The 23577-nt window shown below is 40.9% G+C and overlaps 1 protein-coding gene across 8 annotated transcripts in view; it reads left to right on the forward strand.

Annotated features, from left to right (window-relative positions):
* LOC115567647 (neuroendocrine convertase 2-like) overlaps positions 1-23577 on the forward strand; it is a 194477-nt gene that overhangs the window by 28998 nt on the left and 141902 nt on the right. For all 8 annotated transcript variants that reach the window (XM_030394421.1, XM_030394425.1, XM_030394428.1 and 5 more), the window contains 3 exons: positions 5898-5979; positions 11488-11591; positions 17317-17422. In XM_030394421.1, coding sequence (XP_030250281.1) covers positions 5898-5979; positions 11488-11591; positions 17317-17422 — 292 coding nt within the window. The remainder of the gene's footprint in view (positions 1-5897; positions 5980-11487; positions 11592-17316; positions 17423-23577) is intronic.

Raw genomic sequence — 23577 nt, forward strand, 5'->3', positions numbered from 1 at the left:
AGCAGTCAATTGGACTGGAAGATCTGAGGTTCACACCTTGTGAGCCGCACCAAAACAGCCTACTGCAGGCAAAGCAACAATCAGCAACAACAAAGCCGTTGTAATTATCTCATGGCTAATGACAGAATTAGCAAGAAAATGGAGAAAAAAAAACTCCACACATGTGAGGGTTCAAAGTCAACACACAGACAAGGCCACAATAGGCACACATGCACATTTAACAGCTAACAGACAGGTCCCATACACTCTGGCTCAAATAGGAGACACGCAGGAATAGATCCACACAGGCACCACCAGACAGTTAATGCATACACACATATGGTTGCAGTGTGACAGGACATAATAACATCCAAGTGTTTCTCTCTCTTGTTTACTTCAGGCTCCAGCTCCCCTCATTGACCCTCTCCCTAACTGTCCTAACCACCGTACCGCTCGCAGTTTCATTCTCAAACACACAGACATGTCTCTGACTGAACTCTACACTGACCTTTTACAAAATGTCTCAGATACTAACCCCCTGCCAGCTTCTGACATACACACACTGGTCCCTGCTGGTGTACTACACACTTAACACACACATACAGGAAACCACTGTGCAGAGTATGTCTGGTCCTCGGAATTTCTCTAAGCCTTGTTCTTACTGTAGCAGCAATACGGCTCTCAGCGGCATCCATTCTTAGGGAAAGTTGCGTAGCAGTGGAAAAAGCTTGATTTCCAGGTGTGAATGACATGTGGTCTGAAAATGACATCTTCTGCATTACTTGGCCCATAGTGAGTGTGCGCACTAGAGAAGTTCGCCGATCGAGCGGGCTTATTTCTTTTTAAGCCCTCTGCTAAATTGAATAGGGTTCAAATTATTCAATTGTGAGGCCCTTATAGACTTTCCAAATGTTATTGAACTAAACGGATTGAATTAAGATAATAAAATTAGTAATTTTGCAGCTGTGATACTTAAAAAAATGTATCCACTTATTTACTTCTGTGCATCATGTAATGGTGTAATTACATAGTTTGGCCACAATGTCTAATTGGCATTTAGGTCCATCTCTTTCACTCAGGGTTTGGTCAGTTATAAGGCAATATGATGATTAATTCATTCAAGTGTCTGAAATGCCACTTTATGACTCACCACCAGTAGGCTTGTTAGTGTCTATTACACAGAGAATTGTCAATGAGTATGCGAGGGAGTGACTTTGGGCACAACCTTAGTTACTTACCTTTTACGTACTATACGTAGTGAAATCCAAGAAGTGTGGTCTTTTTTCTGACCTAAGGAAATTAGGGTTGACTTAAATGTAGATGTTAGCTGTGGTCTGTATCACTTGCGCCAATGCAGGTGCTGATAGTCACTATTCTGGCTTTTGATATGCTCCAAATGAGCTAATTAACCAGTGTGCACAACACTAGGAGCCTGATACTGAAGCAACTAAATGGAATTCAGCCATCATGTATTTTATGATTTACACCTGTGACATGTCTGGATTTTAAAAGTCCTATAGACCAGTGTTCTTCAATCCTAGTCCCCGACGACCCCGGCCCTGCATGTTGTAGATGTTTCCCTGCCCCAAAACACCTGATTTGAAATGATCAGCTCATCACCAAGCTCTTCTGAAGCCTGATAACAAGCCATTCATTTGAATCAGGTGTGACATTTTTTTGTCCAAACTTGGTGTTTGAACACCTGTTCTATGCTCATTTTTTAATGGTTTGTCTTGAAACTGTGTTCTGTTTAAATGTTTGTTCAAGAGTAAATCTGAATGCCAAAATTCACCCCCACTGAGTAAAAAGATTCACTGACGGTTTGTATATTGGTTGCATGTGGGTACTCTGAATATACAGTACATTAAATATTCAATATTGAATGTAATATCCTTGAGTTTGATATACAGTATGAGGCTGTTTCATTCAGCCTTAGAAGCAGAACAGGTGGTGATCTAGAAAGCGTTATGAGGCTAGTTGTCACTCGTTCGTTTTTCGCTTTTATTGTTCTCTCTCTCTCTCTCTCTCTCTCTCTCTCTCTCTCTCTCTCTCTCTCTCTCTCTCTCTCTCTCTCTCTCTCTCTCTCTCTCTCTCTCTCACACACACACACACCCACTCTTCTATCCACACAGAATAGGAAATACATTAGAATTTTCCCTCACTGCTGAAGCATTTGTATGCTTTTTTCTCTCCTTATTTTTCTTTCTATTTTTTTTTTTCTACAATTTTTTTAAAGACTCCAGTCACATCCGCAATCCCGCGGCCCTATAAGGAGCTTTCACGCTTTTTGGTTTGCTTTAGATGTTTAATACCCCCTCTCTTTTGTGTCAGGGAGCCGGAGAGGCGTTAAGAAGCGCTGATAAACCCCACTTAGATCCCTTCCTGGCCCGTCACCCCGGCCTGCCGGGCCGCTTTAGCAGGGAACTGATCTGTGACGGCCTGCCACTCAAACTGAGCACTTCTGAAGGCTGACACAATGGAGTGAGCAACACACCAGAGGGCCTGGGGGTGGGTGGGGAGGGGTGAGGAGGGAGGGTGAGGCGGAGGAGGGAGAGAAGGCCAAGAGGTGCCCTAAAAGAAGTCTAGAGGAGGGGCCAGAGTGTATCTCCCTCTTATCTTTCTGCTCTCTTTCAATTTATGCAATTTCTCCCTCTTTCCTCTCACTGCTCACTACTGTAGAGCTTGCACGCTTTTTTTTTCTTTTTTTATGTGTCTCTCTGTTGGCGTCACTGTTCATCTTCTTGTCAGCGGTAACACACACACACACCCCACTCCTCTGTCTTTTTTCTCTTTGTGGTCAGGGCTGGTAGCGAGGGATGAGAGGGGAGAGGGGGCTGAGGTCCAGATAGGGATCAGCCATGCATCTGGGTCTGGGTGCTGGGGTGCGAGTGAGGTGGGTCGCGTGGTGCGTTCACTGCTGCATGGAATAATGGGTCGAGCCAGGGCAAGGCCGGGGCAGACAGAGCCTCTGGAAGCCCAGTGTTGTGATTGACAGGCGGAGGGAGGGCGTGGGGGGGCATGTGGCCACTGCTGCTGCCATAGCCATCACTTTCCCAGGGGGCCGTGGGTGGGTAGCGAAGCCCAAAATGTCAGCTCTGATATCTGTGCAGCTCGGCTCGTATCACACTGCTGCAGCTGCCTGCCATCCACAGCATCCACTCATTCATATAGAGACATGGGAGTATTACGTGCGCACACACACACACACACACACACACACACACACACACACACACACACACACACACTCTTTCACACACAATTTTTCTTTCTGTGTTTCCTCTCCACCTTCCTCAATCATTCACTTGTATTTGTGCGCACACACATCCTCTATATTCTTCATTCACACACACACTTTTACACCCTACATCTTACTGTCTTTCTTCTCCTCCCCCTCCTCCTCCACACATTCACATTGTGCCTCTGTCAGTTCTACCTCAGCCGTTCAATCATGTACGTGCTCCGCTGCTCTTTTCTTCCTCACAGCTGGAAAACAATTTCTCCAAATAAGGTTTATTTTTCATAGCGATGCCGTTGTCTTTTTTTTGCTGATCTCGAACCTCTATTTAAGTAGGCTTTTATTTTGAAGGGAATAATGTCAGCTTGTTTTGTATTTGATGTTGAAGTTGCACAGGCTCACTTTATGTCACACAAGTGTTGGGCAGCCACGCGTACATTCGGAATGTGCTTTTCTGTTTGGTCTTTTTTTAGGCTATTTTTTAATTTTTTTTTTACATTGTCTGGACTGTATGGTTTTATCTGTACTTTCTATCTCTCTGTGTGTATGTGTGTGTGCTGCCTATACGTCACAGCTGGATGATGAATGCGCTGACAGTGGAGGGGTCAGTGTCACAGACAGTGTGGTCAATTGCCCCTTATCCCCTGAGTCTAACCTTGAGCAACACTCCCTAAAGAGTCTCAATCTGCCATTAAGACCCACGCCTACACACACACACACACACACACACACACACACACACACACACACACACACACACACACACACACACACACGCACGCACATGCACGCATGCACACATACGCAGACACACACACACACACACACACACACACATGCATTCCCTAGTGAGTGTGTGCCATTAGTAGCTGGCAGGCCATGGTTTGACAGAGAGCGATTAGCTCCCTATCATGTGTATTGATCACTGTGTCCTGGCTGCTTCTCCAGAGGAGGGGCTGGAGGGGTTTTACAAGGTAGTTGGGGCACACACACACACACACAGTCACACGCTTGCTATCTGTGTGTATTTGCCCGTGTGTCTTTGTTCTGTTAAGTACAAATTGGAAACATACGCATGATTTTTCGCCATTTGCATGATTTACAGTATCATATGTTGCATCATGAATTATATATAAAGGTGTTTCCTGTTTTTTTTCTGTGTGTGTGCATGCATGTTCAGCATTTACAGAAACAAGGATTGTTTTCCCAACAGGTTCTGGGCAGTGCTGACATACATTTTGGGAAAATGATTTGAAATTAAAATAGTCTAGCCTTAGCTACAACTTGTGTAGACACAAACAGGACAAAAGAGGATACACTAGTAACAGGTAGAGTATGCGAGGAGTGCAAAAGGGTTGGAGTAAAATAGGTAATTAATAACAAAATGTAATAATTTTCAGAACAGTTTGTATGTCTGCATGGAAAACTGTGATCCAGTTGCAAATTTTTTCTTGTTATATTGAATGTATACTGCAGTGCTATTAAGTGTATTTAAACAATGTCTAATAACTATACTGTGAAGGTATGACGATTAAACATTTGTCTTAAATTGCCAGGGTATGTCTGGCATAATGTTGCATGTATGAATTAAAAAAAAAGATATATTTCTATTGTTTTTTTAAGGTTTAAGCTAAACCATGTCTACACTAATCCAAATATTACCCTGCGCTCAGGTGTGTTTTTTTTCATTTTATGTCAAAGTAAATCAATATAGTCAGCCTTATATAAACACCAATTTGATTACATTTGCAGAGCTGTACATGTACAACGTTAACTTCCAGAAGTCCTCTGTATTTAATATCACATGTGTAGCGGTCTTACCTCCAACGGCCTGGCCCCCCTCTTCCTCGGGTAGTTTAGACCAGTTCTTGTTAATTGAGTCTAATTGAAGAACATGAAGGGGAATAAAGCAAGCAGGCTTTTAGGACATAAAAGACTGCAGCCGCCTCTCAATAGTATTTATTTTCAACCTCTTCCACTCTGATTTAAGTGTGAGAGGACAATAGTGGGCTGACACTGATATGTGTGTGTGCGTGTGTGTCTGTGATCTGTTGTTTGATTTAGTGCGCCCACCTTCACAAGGACCAGCCTCTTATCAGATCAAAGCTGCAAGCTGCGGCCTATGAAAGAAATTGTGTGTGTGTGAGCGTGCGTGTGTGTCTCTGTGCGTGTGTGCTGTGGAGGACAGAGGTGTAGGTGAGGCGGAGGTGTTTTCATTGCTTTTAACCCAGGACAATAGGACTGCAGAGGAGAGAGCGAGCGAGTACTCTTTGAACTAATGAAGAGGAAACCTTTTACTCTCCTCCATAAAGATGCCCAACTCTGCCTGTGCTATGGACTTCCCTTCTCTCTCAAAGTAGAGTGAAATGGAATAGAACAAAATATTTCATTTGCTCTGTGCTCACTGTTTCGCTTTAATCCTCAAAAATCCACAAAAAGCCGTGCAAACCGTAAACAAGACTTGAGAAATGGCTGAGGATTATTAGAGCTGTAGTACAAGAGCATCTATTTGATAACTCTAAACTAACCACATGTGAATGGATGCACAAGTTTTTGTAGTTTTTAAAAAATATTTATTTAGATTATTCAACAAACTAAAAGTTTAGTGTCATATTCTGACCAAAGTCCTCATTTCATTTTGTCATTAAAGTAATAGATTGCTGTATGTTGTGATTTCCAGGTTCACAGGGTGCAGAGGCAGCATGCTCATTATAGAGACAAACGGGCTCCTGCGAAAGGACTGGACCACAGTAGCGCTCACGGTAAGCATGACGTTTTTTTCCATGTATTTAAAGGGCACCTTAACTCCAGTTGAAATGTTGTTTTTTTTGCTTCTGAAAACAAATATTTAAGGTAAAACAAATATTTACCTTAATGGAACTGACATGATGAAACTTAATGACTTTATGAAAAGACATAGTAGATTTCGGGGTTGAAAAATGCCTACTCATTCCCCTTTTTCGACCAACACAGAACCAGTTTTGTGCCAATTCACATTCCTAAGTCTGAGCCATTCCTGACTCTTTGACTGCAAATGAATTGATTTAGAACCCAAAAAGCAAAACAAAAATGGAATAGCAGGTTTTCCTTGACTTAGAATGTGTGTGTCATATTTTCAGTGTTGAGAGACCACGGCAAGTATCTGTTTGCATTTGATTAATGTAAGTGTCGCTAACTTGAAGGAGCCTTGCCGTAAATGGAAGAGGGTAATGTTCCATAGTGGAGTTATCACTAATCCAACTGCTTTTGTTGAAAAGAACTGTTCTACTCTGTCCGTGATTGGTCGAGAGACTCAACTCAAGGTGTCATAGGATTACCAGTTGAAGGCTAACTAACTGTTTTCAACATAGAAAATGGATAAATAATCAAAGAAGACATTCAGTGTTGGATTTATCATCATGGGTTTATTGTATGTCTCCAAAAGAAACTGCAGTTCAAGGCTGGATTGCTAAACTGCTTCAAAGGATATGATAGTACCATATTTTGATAAATTATGACATTAAAGACCCCAGACGACAAGATCTGGTTGTAATGCGTTAAATGACAGTGGAAATTTAATAAACTAAAAATGCTTATGGAAGAAGAACATGAGAAGAATATGGAAGAAACAAACATGAACCAAGTCACTAGGTATGTGAAATTGTGAGCTATGAGTATGAAGTAGATTATTTTAATTTGTTTGGACTAAACTTTGAGCTAGAACTTGTGAACTGTGAACTTGCACAACACTGCATATTTTACAGGTCCTTGTGTGATGTGCAACTGCCTCTGTTGATAATGCATCCTTACAATGGTTCCGCTCCAGTCTGGTGAAAATGCTGGCTGGCTACAAGGGTACAAGAATCTTGAACAAAACCAGTTCTATAGCCAGAGCTAAATTGGTGGACAGGCAGCTACATAGTCAAACAACTCGGCAACTCTTTCAAATGAATTTTTTTCCCCCAAAACATTGTAAATCTCAAGCCAGTTTCCATCTCATCGTAACCAAAGTGTTGAACAGTGTCAACAGAGGAAAAAAAATAAATAAATAAATTAAGTGTAAATGTAACATATAATTGTAAATGCACATTTATATCACTTAAGAGAGTAAATTCATGAAAGAAAAAGTAAACCTTTTACAACACAATGTTTAGGGGTCTTTACATTTTTTATTTAAAATTTTCATCCGGAAGCATTAAATTGTGTTTATTTTGTTGAAAATGTCAACTAAAGTCAGCTGTAAAAGTTGTAAAGTTACAGCCTTAAAGGGATATTCCGGCGTAAGTTTAATCCATGGTCTAACATACCATGACACTGAGTAAGGACCCCCCTCGAGAGATCAAATTTTCGACTGCTAGCTTTTGTAGTTTTAGCAACCTCAGAAAAAAACGCACAATAACAATACACTGCAGTCTATGCCTCCACCAAGAAACCGCCATCAAAAAGGCACTCATAGCTACAAATAATGCTCAGAACAGCACCAAAATTCAGCAACAGTACAAATAGCACATAGTACGAGGCAGCAAACATCTGCTAGCTTTGTCGGATTTCGAACAACCCACCACTCTCCTGCAGTAGCTTGCTCGTTGTGGGGAAGCCCTGACGAGTCGATTACCAAGTGCAGTAGAGTTCCGCAGCTCAAGGATGAAAATGTACGATTATTACTCCATGGAAATGCAATCAAAGTTCATATGTGTCTTGCCTACCAGTTTAAAACAGTTATTATCGAAAGCTGACAGGGAAAAGAACGGAATTGAGCATTTTTTAACTGCCCTTGGTAATCGACTCGTCAAGGCTTCCCCACAACGAGCAAGCTGCTGCAGGAGGGTGGTGAGTTGTGTTCTCTTTTCAATAGAAATTCAGCATAGACTGCAGTGTATTGTTATCATGTGGTCTTTTCTGAGGTTGCTAAAACTACATAAGCTAGCGGTCAGAAAACTTGAGGGGGGGTCTTACTCGGTGTCACGGTGTGTTAGACCATGGATTAAATTTACGCCGGAATATCCCTTCAACAAACGTAAGTGAGTGATTTGACATCGGCATCAACAAACCGAATATTACTATGCATGGATGTACTTCTACTTCACATCATAATGGTTGCTACCATTTTAAAAAAAAGTTTTCAGTCCCTTTAACTCCTCACTTGCTGTAGTGACGTATAAGTGTGCTCCAGGGTGTGTCAGAACACCTCGACATCATTGCTGGGCATCACACATGAATAGACTTGCACACTAACAGGCACAGAGGTTGCCAGATATGTCAGAATGTGATTAACTTCATAAGAATGAAGATCTAGTGAATAAATCACCATCTATTTACAGCTTTAAAAATACATGTAGTAAATAGATTGTGGTTTTCACAGGTTTGGATAGCTACCGCCCAAGTGTAACGTAACAAATTAATTTGCAGTGTTAGAAACACACACACAGAGTGGAGGTAATACCAGAGGAGCTTTTGAGCAAATCCGCTGTATTACCTGCTTTAATAAATCTCCAATATTTATTTTACAGTTATTGCGCGATTACCAGGTAATACCTCAGGTAATACCAGCTGCGACAAGCGTTGGCTGGTATTGTTTTCACCTTGTGAGTTCTTGTCAGACCTTTCACTGGAGTCAAGTTCATTCTTGCAGACACTAATTTTACTCTCTCATCAGTCTATCTTACTGTTAATTAACTTTGTCTCAAACTCTGGTGGGATGTTGTTTAAAGAGTACTATTTGATTGTGACTTCCACTATTTGTTGTTGAATTTGTTGAATTATAAATGAGTAAAATCGAACTATTAAATAGAATAGAATGGAATATGCCTTTATTGTCACAATGAATGTACAATGAAATTGTGAATAGCTTTCTCTCCAGGTCAGTAGTAACAAGAAGTACAAAGTAAGAAAAGGAAAGTACACCTAATAACAATAATAATTATAATAAAATATATGGTAAAAATATATGCATATATACAGTAAAAAAAAATTTTGTTTCAGCTTTCATGATTTCATGTTCAAACCCTGAATCCTTTTCCATTACACTAAGATCACATAGCCCTTTATAATAATACCGCTTTTGTGTGTAAACTCTGCATTTCCACCCTGGTCAATTGACCACAGTAGACGCAGGTTTTTTATCACCTCAGCACACTAAATTCCGCTGTGTGACGTGATGACTCGTTATTAACACCCTGTGATGGAGCGTAAGGGAGGGAATTTGGGATGGGGTCTGTTTAAGGTATGTATTACTGGACACAGTGTTGGAGGTGGAGCCTCATCCATTCTTATGAAAGCTCCTCAGTGGTGTTTTCAAGCCAATAAAGCTCAACATCCTGGGTATGAAAATACCTGGATCGCCGACCGAGCTGGGTAACTTCTGGTTTAGAGCCTGGCTAACTTGAATGAGGATAAAATAATTTTTCTAGACTTTCCAAATGTTTTTGTGGAAAGGCGGCATTAGTGGCATGTTCATGCTTTCTTCAAGTCTATATCATACAGAATCAAGTGGAAATCACTTCAAGTTTGGATGAAGAATTGTGTCTGAAAGCCTTAAGTAACCAGACTGGAGTATTTGAACATACGTTTTTATATGCATAAAATGTTATGGGTTACCATGTACATATGTTTATGTATATGGCTTTGTGGAGTGTACCACTTATGTTATTCTAGATGCCTTTAAGACATCATTTTGACCTTTATGACAATGAGCCTCTCTGATGAAACCAGCTGCAGCAGTTTTATGCCTGTTTGATATTTACATAATGCATGTGTATATCTTTAAGTCCAGTCACATGTATTAGTGTGCTTTATGTGTGCGTATGTGTGTGGTTGTCAGTAGTGGGTGTGTTTGTTCAAGAATGTACTGGCTCACGTCCCGCTGCGGTGCTCTCTCTCTCTCTCTCTCGCTCTCTAGTCATCTCTCCCTCTGTCTCATTGTGTGTTCCTATCCTCACAGTGTCGCTCAGCCTCTGCACTGATCGATGATAAAAAAGAGAGTTAGAGAGAAGAAGATGAAAAATCAAGGATATGGTGGATGAGCAGTACACTTGTTTGATTATTCACACGGAGAGAAAAAGGGAGAGTGCACTTCTTAGTTTTGACTTATTGAACTTTTGAAATCTGATGCTTCTTACTAGTATTTTTAGATTGAAGCTGCCAATTTTCAATATTGTGTGCCAGTATTAAATATCTCAAGTACGACCACCATCAGGCCAAACACAGTTTCTTGGCAGTGTGGAAAAGCCTCATTATGTGACTCTATTAAAGTACAGGATACAATTAGTAAGAGCAGTATTAGTAATATGGGTGCAATGGTACAGAAATTTCAAGTTTTCCTAAATTTTTTATAGAACAGGAAAAAAGAATGCAGAAATGTACAACACTGAATGGTGGCTCATTCATCATAATGCTTAGTGGAAAGTCAGCATACTCAAGCATTGGCATATGGTCAATTTGAAGAATACACAAACATCCCCATGTCAGTTATTATCTTTCATATTAATTAACGTATCAATTAACATTGTATCTTGAATGTATTGAACATGTTAATTGGTGAGCTTTATCTGTGGTAGGCTAGCTATTCCGCTGTGTTTGTCTCTAGTCAGTTTTTGTGCAGACATTAGACTTGTACAGTATAGGTATTCTCTTCTATGTTGGACACATGCTGATATGTGTCAGTAATTACTTTGTTCAAGGCAAGTGTAGAAGCACAGAAAGTTGTATTCTGAACCAAATCATTTGGGATCAATACACACACCATTACATTCCTAACTGATAATGATGTTTGAAATATATCCATTCATGCGGGTATTCATGTGTTCAGTAGGTTCAGAAAAGGGGCTTTCCATTAACAACTGGTGTGATATTAATTAATTCCGCATTACATACCGTATAGTATGAAACAAACTGATTCATATCTGTCATATTTGAGTGTGCGTGTGAGAGAGAGAGAGGGAGAGAAAGAGAGGGAGAGAGGAAGAGAGATGGAGGGGATGAAATGTGAAGAAAGAGAGTGGCAGTGAGTGTAACATGTAGTGTATGGAGAGAAAGGTGCAGGCCTTGATGAGCTGATAGCACATCGACAGACAGCGAGCCAAGCTGTGCGGCAGTAATGAGATGCTAATGATATGCTAATGATATGGTAATCTTCCAGCAGTATTCCACCTCAGTGGAGAGAAGGGGGGATCTGGGAGGCCTTTCACCATTGGTTGGAGACCAGAGACTTCCTGAAGTCAGAGTTCAAAACAAGAAAAAACACACTCACACACACACACATATATAAGCATGATGCATCTGTGTGCTTGCAGGTTCCCAGAGGAGACAGTTTGCAACTGACAGGCAGTCGGAGGAGAATAAGAGTGACCAGTCCCTCACCTTCAATGACCCGCTCTGGCCCATGCAGTGGGAACTGGTGGGTGTAATTGTGTATGTGTGTGTTTGTGTGTGTTCATTGGTCTTATCTGGAAGCCTCCTCTCTCTCCTCTCTGCTCTTGTCCTCACAGTGAAGGATGTTCCTTTGACAGGCATAAGTCAGGCAGGCTTTCATGTGTGACTGGAGAGAGAGACAGAGGATAGAGTGAGGTAGGCAGATGATGGAGAAGAAGAGAGGGGGAGAGAGAGTGGAGGTGAAAGCGGTTGTCCATGTTGAACTGAGACAGATGTCGGGGATTGATGAGGCTCAGAGCAACACTGACACACAAACTTTGCTGCAACAAGGCAAGCTCATCCCTGCAGCAGAATTTAGTTCTCGTGGTTTGACCGACATGTGTTTGTGAAGTAGGATACTAGTACCAAAGAAGTTTCTTGCGATATTAAAATGTCATATTTGTCACTGCATAGTACTCGTACAAACTGTCAGCTTCAGGTGAGACTATTCTGTCAACTGTATTTGTTGCCTTTTTCCAATAATAAGAACTGAAGTAGTTCACTTTGATAGAAACCACCACTTCATTTCTCAGAACCATCTTTGAATAAAATGTAATTACTCATTTTGTGGAATTGGAGTATTTATATCCTGAAATTGTTTTAATGAAATTACCATAACAACATTCGGTTCAGAAGCACAATAATCTTTATGCACCAAAATCAAAACAATACATTTCTTGATACTTTCTAATTTTCCTAATGCCCCTTTTCATGTGGCACAAGAATTAGAGCTAGACTAAACTACCCCTGGGTGATATTAGCCAATATATGTTTATCAATGCAAATATATTTTGTGTTAAATCAGGCAGTTATGGATTGTCATGGATTTAGATTTGCGTTTACAGTAGCCAATGCTGCGATTCTGCGAAACCAATGCAGCTAGTGAATAAAGTTCTAAATTTGTGTTTTTACAGTAAGAATTTTATACAGTAATTTATAAGGCCCAGCCCCCTCTTTGGCAGCATCCTTCATTTTATACTGTTCATCCATGGCAGTGTCACAGAATCATGTGAACAGATACCTTATTTAATTTCTTTGGTCTCTTGAATTAGTTTGTATGTGACTGGATGTTATCCTGATATTATTATACACATCTGGTATGAAAGTAAAGTATCCCGATATAAGCACACAGGCACTAACATCTCTGGGCGGCAGGGCTCAGCCAATCCAGGCTGAGGATGCTCATGACTGGCATCCTAGGTTGTAATCTGACAGAGCCAGGAGCAGGAGAGGCGGGGTCAGAGATTCACCACGGCAACCGGCAAAAGATTGATTGACACCTCAGCTCTTGGGGGAAGATGGAGGGGTGAGAGCCAGGATGGGGATGAAGGGTGGTGGAGACAGAGATGGGGGAAGGGAGAAAGGGGGGTGGGGGGACTATGAAGAAGAAGGGAAAGAAAAAGTCTGACACAGCTTTTCTTTTTCAGTGTGATTTATTGCAATAGTCACTGTTTTCAACTTTGCAACTGCATTGACAGGATTGCTTATGAAACAAAGTTTAATGCATTAGCCTATTTGAAAAGACACCAAACAGATTAAACAATGTAGCTAAACCTATGTAGGTATGTACATGAAGCTTGATTACATGAACTGAGCTACAGAGCATAATCATCATTAACTCAGTAATCAAGAAAAAAGTAAAGCTTTTGTAAAGTTGCGAAAACATCTCTCTCTCTCTTTCTCTCTCTCTCTCTCTCTCTCTCCCCACCCTTCTTTCGTTCTGTTGTGTTTAATCAGCCTCTGGTGGATGTGGATATTGATCGAGGGTCAGTAATCTGCTCAGGGTTGGTAGCCTGCCAGGACCAGACGTGTGTTATTGTGTGTGCGTGTGTGTGTGTGTGTGTATGTGTATGCTAGCCTGCCGTGTATGTTTGCTAAAAGCTGGTGTGTACATCATGGGTGAGCAGTATACACACATACACACGCACAAGGCAAGTGGACTCCATTGTATCGTTGCTTAGGCTGAGTCCAGCTGCTCCAAAAGGAGCTTGTTCAAAGCTGCTAAAATCCATACAGCATGCTGGACGTGCTTGCTGTGGATGGTTTTTGTGTGTGTGTGTGTGTGTGTGTGTGTGTGTGTGTGTGTTTGTGTGCTATAGCTGTTGGGCAGCTAAGATAAAGGCAGAGAAGACAGAGAGATTGTTTTGTTGTCCCTTTGTTTGCATGTGTGTCTTTTGCATTGAGAAAATGTGTGTGTGTGTGTGTATGTGTTTGGTACTCTCTTGTTGCATGAACTTTTGCATAACTCTGTATATACATGTATTTATGTGCTTTTGAGCGTGCGTGCGTGTGTGTGTTTGTGTGCGCAAAGGCATTATTGGTTGCGTTCTAATGCTTCAGAGAATGATTCTGATTCTGTGCACAATTGTGTGTCTGTGTCTGTGTTTTTGTCTATGTTTGCATGTTTGTTTAAATATGTGTGAGGTGAGTCAGCGTTCAAGATGCCTGTCTGTGCGCTTATATCCAAGTTCATATGGTGTGTATCTGTTATTTTTTCGTTGAACATACGTGTGTGTGTGTGTGCACTCCCCTGGGCCTGTCCTCGTGCTCCAGTGGACGTTGGCTTGCTAGCTGCCTCCATTCATCCACTTTATACTCACACACTACAAAGCAGCACTGCTCCCTAGATACAACCCGCTCAAACACAAGTGCGAACACACAAATTCATGCACAGGCACACACACACACACACGTACACACACACACACATTCCTCGTGAACTTTACCAACAGGGAAGTATTATTCTACACTGGCCAAAAGTGGACCTCTGTTTCTGGTCATTTCGGAAAAACAAAAATTAAGGCATTTTTTCCAATTTTGTAACACTGAATGATGTTTATCTGTCCCAGAACGGACTTTCATACCCTGCATTTGAAAGTGTATGTGTGCTTTAACAGGTACATAGACTTTCTTGATGTCTTTTAAAAGTTGATTTTATTGAAATATTTTGAGCATTTAGACATCTCACTGTGTCACAAATGTTTTGACAGTAATCAAAGCCATTTTGAATTAAGTGTTCATCCAGAAATCATTAGTAACTTGACTTCATGCAGTATTATCAAACACCTACCAAGTAAAGCAGCATTACTGTGTTGCATGTATCTAGTTTTTAATCCTATAACGAATATTTTTTTGATTATGCACTAAATATGTATCAACTAGGTATCAATCACAAGCTTAGGTTTTTCTTATGTATTTGTCATTACTGCATGTGTGAAGTGGTCTGAGTATTTTACTTGGGTTTGTGTGACAAATCTAACTTTAGCATGACTGCAGTGATGTCATCACAGGTCAAGTCCATGACATCTGTGGCTTTTGTGAGCCAAAAAAGAAATTTTGTTTTTACAAATTTTCATTGTCATGCTAATAATCTGCATCAAGCGGAATGGAGTTTGGTGAAAGGCAGACTTCTGGTGGACAATAACAAATCATGTTTAATGAGAGTTTCTTTAGTATGCTAAACAGTCTGAAAGGTTGCTAGCTTTTCACACTGTGGAGGAGTGGAAACATGACTTTATGTTGGTGAGTCTTTAAAATAAGAGCATTGGAATGCAGGGGGAGTGTTAATCATTCACAAAATAAATTAGAAATGATTTTATAATGACTTAAGCATGACCAACAATGGACTTCCAAAATGTCCCCTGTTGACTCACCCGTCCGCTGTTGGTAACAGATCCAAGGTTCACTGTTGGATGGGTACACACACACACACACACACATATTTTTACACACAAACACATACACACTACCCCCTACTGAGCTGTTATTTTCCTATATGCTCTCTCTCTCTCTCTCTCTCTCTCTCTCTCTCTCTCTCTCTCTCTCTGTCTCTCTCTCTCTCCATCATGATAACAACAACAGAGTTGAAGCCTCTTCAAGCACTCACTTTGAATATCAAATTGGTGGTGCGTGTGTGTGTGTGTGTGTGTGTGTGTGTGTGTGGGCAGAGGAGTTTTGGGCAGCTGCTGACATTTTGGGTAAGACAGTTTGTCCGCTACCTTTTTGGCTGTGTTTATATGTGTGTGCAGCTATCTTGTTGTTTTTCAGTGTTGGTTTGTGTGCATGTGTGTGTGCATATGAACCATTTCAAGTTCTATTGAGCAGTCTATTATATTTGTGCGTGCTATTATATTCGTATGAGGATGTTAGTGTTTTTTAAGTGAATGTGTGTAGTTTATGGGACCACTAGGGCTCACTCTGGGAGTTTCCATGTATGAGTTGTTGCTGTGCATGTGTGCAGATTTGTGTGTGACTGTGTGTTTGTCTCTGTGTGGGTGGTTATGTGGTTTGAGGTGCAAGGATGAAAGCTCTGTCTGTGTGACTTGCTCATGGAGTCTTTCGGCTCCTTATGGGATCTCTGAACGCACATACGGTGTCTAAATGCACTCAGACACATTACCAATATATTAGTTAGCCAATACTATTGACTGGTATTGGCCTATTGCATATATATCGATATTGGCCAATGTGTTGTTGATATGCACCGATATAAAAACTTTTTTTTCAGATCATAATGCAGAAAAAGATGCCTGTGGTAATTTATGATTACTAAATTCCCTGTGAATTTAATATTTAAGTGCACTGCTGTTAGGGGTGGGAATCTCTTGGCACCTCACGATTCAATTCGATTCCGATTCCGATTCAGAGGTCAACGATTCCATTCTAAATCGATTCTCGATACATCTTGATGCGGCAATTTTTTTATGTACATTTCCATGCATGATTTAAAAAAATAATAATAATTAAATCTGAGTTTGCTTATCACTTCCTACTTTTTTCTCACTGTGTGACTACTTGGTACTTTCAAAGCAAAGTATTTGTAAAGATCCATACTTAATTTACTTCCAATATATTTAATTAATAAAACAAATGAAAGAAATGTGGCAAGTCAACTGGAAGGTTACATTTGCTAGCAAACATCCAGCTTTGCAAAGAACCAAAAGGAAAAGAAAAGTGTTCCTGTAGCAGCATACATGTAGTACATTAATACAGCTGCAGCTGGTCGACAGTCGATGCAGGTGTTTGTATCACAGGTTGATCTGGACGTCTCACACTTTGCCACAGCTGACTGACCTCACACTGAGTTGGGGCTGGATTTCAACATACTGTGCGGGCTGTTTGACAGTGTGCAGTTTTCACATTGACTTGGATTCAGCTTAATAACGATGTATGCGGCTGGGAACGATGGCTTCAAGTAACCATTTGAACGCACGGCGGAATGACAGAAATACCCGATAGTTAGTTACAGGTGTCGCAAGTTAACCTGGACGCTGCGCACTCAACGCCACAGCTAACAGCTATCAGCTAACAGCTAACAGCCAACAGCGGTCTCCACGCTGCTCTCGAGCCGCTCGGCGTGAACAAATGCCTCAGACTGTTCCACCCATGAGTTGTTTGTGAGTGCAGACATTCACGACACATCCCATGTTTTTTGTTGTGTGCACACCGTCAACTGTCCCGGCGCTGCACTTCCGCCCTTCCGAATTCCGCCTCTTGCATTCCGTCAACATTACATTGTCAATTAACATATAGAAAATTGATTTTGGACATTTGTGAATTGATTCAGAATCATCCACGTCCGAATCGCAATTCATCTAAGAATCGATTATTTTTCCCACCCCTAACTGCTGTCATCGTTTTCATGTAGTGAAAATGACGTTCTGTTTCTGTGTGTGTGTTGTGTGTGTGTGTGTCCCTTTGTGTGTGTTTAGTTTTCACAGGGCAAGTACAACTCCGGTGGCTTTGACCTGAACGTGATGCCGGTTTGGAGCAACAACATCACTGGTAATGGAGTGGTGGTCACTATCATTGATGATGGTGAGTCTAACTTTCACTGCAACACACATGCTCTCACACACACGCACACACACACACACACACACACACACACACACACACACACACACACACACACACACACTAATTTAAGACTGATTGGATTCTTTAAATAGGAACAAAGGTTAGGTTTAAGACAGTAGATTGAGGATCCAAAATAAAAACACTGCAGCATATTTTGCAGTAAGTTTGCAACAGGGCTCATGCTTTGGCTCTTGGTGTATACTAGCTGGTAGTTTTCATTTTAACTAGACCATTTTCTCCTTAGTAAAATGAGACCAGAAGTAGATTTCTAAAATATTTGGAAAAACAAATGTATTTTAATCAGAAAATTATAAAGAGCAGTTTGCAACCTCCAAACAGATTTTAGGTTGGTGAGGACTTGCCACGTTTGATGTGATGTATCTGAACTCTGGCCCTCAGTGGCGTGAGGTTGAATGATTTATGTTAGCCCCCCCCTCCCTCCACCACCTCATCTGCCACCACCACCACCACCACCGTCATCTTCTTCTCAGTCACGGCACAATGAGAATTCATTTCTCTCTGATTGCTGGGATATCTGGCAACAAGGGAAATGAGAGAGCGGCATCTTATGGGCTCATTCATCAAGAACTAATTGAAGCCTCACTAGTCTCAAGTGCTGATAGAGCTGGAGTAGTGTTGGAGTGTGCTGTTTTGTATGGTTGTGTGTTAAAAGTGTTCATGTGACACTCTTTTTCGCATCCAAGTGCCTCTGACTCTGCAGTATGTGTGTGAAAGTGGACTCGGAGAAAAGGTGTCATCATTCGGGAGAAATTGCATACCATGCGTACATTTGGGCATGTGTGTTTTGTAATTCTTCCTTCCATGTGTGTTTAGCTGCTTGCTTGTGTGTTGAATCTTAGTTCACTGTCTGTTTTTGATGAAAGATGCTGCTATCATGGTGGACTGCTTTGGACAGAAGGCCTTCTCTTTGCTCTGGATCCCTCTGCATACAGACAGCTACTCAGTGTGTGTGTGTGTGTGTGTGTGTGAATGTGTGTGTGTGTGTGTGGTGTGTGGTGTGGGGGGGGGGGGGGGGGGGGGGTGTTGTTGGTGGCAAGGGTTGGAGGGTGGCTACAGAATGAGCAAGTAAGCGAGAGAGAAAGAGAAAGAAATTAAATAGTGGAGGGATATAGAGGGAAATGTCAGGAGAAAGCACAAGCAAAAAGGATTCAGAGGAGGGGTGAGAGTGTGTGTGTGTGTGTGTGTGAGTGTGTGAGTGAGTGTGTGTATTAAGGCATTTGTGTGTGCATGTATGTATGTGTATGTGTGTGTGTGTCTATGAGACGGAGAGTATTAGACTTGCACCACTGAATCTCCTCTCCTCTGAGGCTATTGTACTCTGCTCCACCTCTCTGTATTGATTCCACCGGGCAAGAGCTCCCTCACTCTTCCTCTCTCCGTCTCTTTCTTTCTCTTTCTCTCATTTTCTTTTCCTCTTCCTTTTTCCTGTTCCCTCTTTGTTAACGAGGAGGTGACCTCTTCCTCTGGCCACCCCCCTGCCTCCCCCCCCCACTCCCTTTCCTCTCGGACAGTCTGCCTCTCACAGCTGAAGGATCATGTACACGTTCACCTTTAGCCACCTTTCAGTCGATGCCTATTGATTTTAATATCACAATGAAATAAATTATTTTCCTTTGAGTGAAAGCGCCCACTCCTCCCCCTCCTCCCCCTCCACCACCCTCTCTCCCTCTGCCTCCATCCTTCAATCCAATCCCTGTGTTTTAGAGGTAATGTAATTGGCATCTGAGGCCGATCCTCTTGCAGCATTGAATCACATTCACCGTGCCACCTTCAATTTGTATTCCCGTGTTTGGGTTTGCTTCTGACTTCTCTTCCTCTTCCAGACTATTCTCTCAGTTACCATTAGATTTATTTTATTACCATACTTCATGTACGTCAGCGTGACCCTTAGAAATACAGTTCAGTAAAAAAAGAAAATTGTGCGAAAACCTTGCTTACATACAATCAGATTTATCCATTTGTGCTTGTGTTTGAGGATGTGGGAACATTTACAAGCACTTCTGACTATGTGTACCAACAAACCCCCAACGGTACACAAGTGTAATCTCAAATTAACCAATCCAATACTATAGACACACAAACCTAACCTGTCAACTATTTAAATAACTGAATGTCAGCCGTCATTCTTGAAGACGTTCCTTTTTGTTTTTATTTTGAAAACACTGCAAATTTTATTCAGAGTGAAACCATGCCTCCATTCCATCTCGTTTCCCAAGTAGTGCTTCACTGAGCACCTGTGGCTCCTCGTAGGAAGAGGATCTGTTAATGACATTCAGCCTGCATGCATTCATTATGATCGATTTAACAAAGCTGGGAATAATCTGTTACGATAAAACAGTTTTTCAAAAGTGTGAGTGCAATTAAAAAGCAAATTTGTGATCTATGAATTGCACCACGATACTGTCTCCACTTTCTATTTTGTGTGCTGCAGTTCTGTATTTGACATTTCATGATTATTCATTAATCATTTTAACCTTACAGAACCTTTATTTATTTGACACTATATCATATATTAGTGACTCTGACTAATTGTGCACACTACTCACTCAATCTACCCACGTTAACTGTAGAATGAGTCAACTGGCAGAAAGTGAATACATTTACCTGCAATAAACACTGATTCTGATAGACAGAAAAACGCCTATGCTAAGTATTGGAGCCAGTCAACCGCTTGGTTTTTAAGACCCTTAGTGCACAGTATATACATTCATGCAAATATATATATACATTCACTTCTACTTGTACTTTTAAAGTTGCGCACATTTTTTGCTTGGCAAAAAAAAAATCAGTTCAATTCAAAATGAAACTCCTACGCTATTTAGTTGTTTAAAAGCTTTTATTATGACATAGCAAAATCAGGAAATGCTGGATTTTCACCCAGTTTTCACGCAGTTTTCATCATTTGACACAACTCCCGAAACAGCTGAAAACAAACACCATGAAACAGTCAAATACAGCAGATATCAAAGAGTGTGAGCAGGAAACGTTTATGGAGGAGGTAACGTTTTAAAGTTTTATGCATGTTATTTTAATCACATTCACTAACTTCTTGAATGAAATTACCTTGATAAAATTACTGGGACACTGGGCTTGTAGATATTGTGATGGGCTTTTTTCTCACTGTTTTCTATTGGTTTGTAGTCCAAATGATTAATAAAGAAAATGAACAGCAACACACTGGTGAGCTTTCCTGTATGCCTGCTCTAAGGATGCCAGAGTATCTTCACATCACTGTCCGTGACGGGTTTTATCGCTATCTTTCTTGGCTGCTACGTTTGTGTACAACAAGTAGCTAAACATTGACCTGTCTGGGACTAAGTGATGCGGTTGACCATGTATGGCATTTGTGGGGTGTTGCTGGTTGGAACTCAGCCTGTGCAGTAAGAGCTTAAGCAGATTGATATGGAGCAGGTGATATTTATCATCATTATAGTTTATGCATAAAATGTGTGGTTATGCATACCAACCTTCTTATTTTTCAGTTCCTGCTATCTTGTATTATGTTTTGATAAATCTTAAGAACCCTTTCATTGCAGGAATAAAAGACAGCTTTCGCATATACGTGTACATCAAACCAGACAACGGTGATTAGGCTCTCGTCCTCTGATAATGACCAGTGAGTGGGTCAGAGATATAGATTGATCATTGAAATAGCATGCACCCTCCTCCCAACTTGTCCCATGGCAGTCCATAGTGTCCCTGTCACCCTGCTATCAACACTGGCCTCTGTCCCTCTTGGCTGGCCGTCCCAAAAGCACTTCAATATCGATCGGTGCTTACGCCATTGTCATTACATGTCATTGATGCACAGAGAGACACAGAACACAAATTAGACTGGGTAGGTGAGGTAGAAGGATGACTGGAGGGAGGAAGAATAGAGGTGGGAATATATACAAAGAAGACAATGATAATTCAGTGAGTTCAGTCAGTAGAGATTCCTGTAAGGCAGGACTGTTTTATTTCACACTGATTTCACACTGAGAGCGAGGACATGGTCCTTAAAATGCTGTCTTCCTCTGTTCTTTGTTGAGTGTTACAATTCTATTTACTGTAGAATATTTACAGGTAGACATCAATTTTAGCCGGACCTGTATGTATACATATTGTACATTTCCATGTTTCACATCTATGAAATTACAGTAAGTTGAGGATGTAATAATTTAGTAGTTGTACCTTGTAAAGCAGTGCACAGAGGGAATAATGTGTGGCCAGTATAAATGCAGAGCTATATTTATGTTGTTATACTGTATGTATGTATCTGTTGATGTAGGAGGTGTGATAAAACATTTTATGGCTGATTCTGCAGGCTTACGTAGCGGCTGTAAGAGGTAGAGCTGTATTTTTGATTATCTACAGCCTCTGCTGATTGACTTAATGAGCTGTGTCCATACTGCGTGAAATGAATTTACACTACTGTCTGCTCATGCTGCGCGTCACAGTTGTACTGAGTGTGTCATCGTCCCACAGAGACCTTGCAATTCTAAAAAAGTCCATTAAGACAGTGACATTTGTATTTTTCGAAATGTACTGTACATCATTAATTGTTTTTCTTGGAGGTGTCATGATAAAGTCCATGATCTGCACCTCTGATGCTAGAATCAGAGCACTATGCTCGACATTAACCATAATTACAGTCATCAAAATAATAGTAATCTAAAATACTTATTCACCATATTCAGCAGGGATTTCTAAACAGCTGGTGTTTTGTGACTTACTGAGTTTATATAACCCCACAAATATGCAACTGCATTTTAAAAATGCAATCCAAGCTCAAGGTAACGAGAACTGCTCTCGCTATAAATTGATTTAAGGTATAATATGTAACATTTCCACATTCAAATGTCGTAAAACAACTACACCAACTAACGCCTTTGTTACAAACTTGAATTGAGTTGTGTGCTCACATTATTGAACATTTTGTAGAAATCAGTAATATTATTCGATGTAATTTCATTTGGTCGCCTGTTAAACTTTTGGGGGAGAGTGAGGAAAGAAGTTGGCGAATGTGATTAAAATAACCTGCACAAAGCTTTAAAACATTACCTCGTCCACAAAGATTTTTGCCTGAGTCATGTCGAATGGATTTTCGTCATCAATGGTAGTTGTTTAACAATGAAAACAACTATTCTGCAATGTCTTTTGTTTTCATTGTTCTGAGACAGTCACCAGTTTCAGTTTATACTGAAACAACTGGTATGTAAATGGCCTGCGATCTGTATGTGTTAACCTCGCCATATAGAGTTAGCACATTTTGTGACTTCTATCATATTACTTTGTATCCGAGCACACACAATATTTTTCCTTGTGTAGTGTAAATTTCCCTAATCACTGCGCATTTAGAAAAAGTGTTACACACAAACCACTGAACACACAGCCGGCTGCTGTTGAGATGCATCTTTGCACAAAATAATAAGAGTGTGATTATCATGATTATCTTTCTCCACCAGGCAACAGAGTCCTTGACAAGTAGCTAAACAAAGTGGTCGCCAAGCAACACCAAATTACTTGTGTGAGTGTAATTTTTCAGATATTAAGATTAATAACAATATTTTACAAGTTCTTTTCTTTAAATTTGGCAAAAAGCCTTTCACAATTAATGTTATGTTTTCCATCCTCATGGATGGTTATCAGACTCTTGTTTTAGAGAGCTAAGTTGGTAACTGTAATAAGACAAAACTCATCTTTACAATGTGTCTGTATTTTGTATATAAGTGTCTATAAATACCTGTGTTTGTATGCTCATGGTGTGCATGCATCCATGCATTAAGTAAGGCCCCTGGCTGAAGTCTAAAGAGTGTCAGAAGTCTGTGTGTGCATGTGTGCTACGGGCTGTTTGGTAGAAATGACACTGGCCGGCTATGTAAAAGTGTGTCTGACAGGGGCAGCGACGGAGTCAGCGCTTTTTTTCCTCCCTCCTCGCCCCCCGCTGTTCAATCCATCCAGCTGCTGTCACCACAGGGGAGCAGACAATCTATCAAGGCATCGGGATGCATTCTCCTCACCTGCGCCGCGCCTTTAATGAACAGCCAACATGATCCCGGCTGACAAGCAGGAAATGGATGTAATAAAGATTGTTTCTGCATGCTCTTTGC

The sequence above is a fragment of the Sparus aurata genome, chromosome 17 (assembly GCF_900880675.1).
Source record: "Sparus aurata chromosome 17, fSpaAur1.1, whole genome shotgun sequence".
NCBI lineage: Eukaryota > Metazoa > Chordata > Actinopteri > Spariformes > Sparidae > Sparus > Sparus aurata.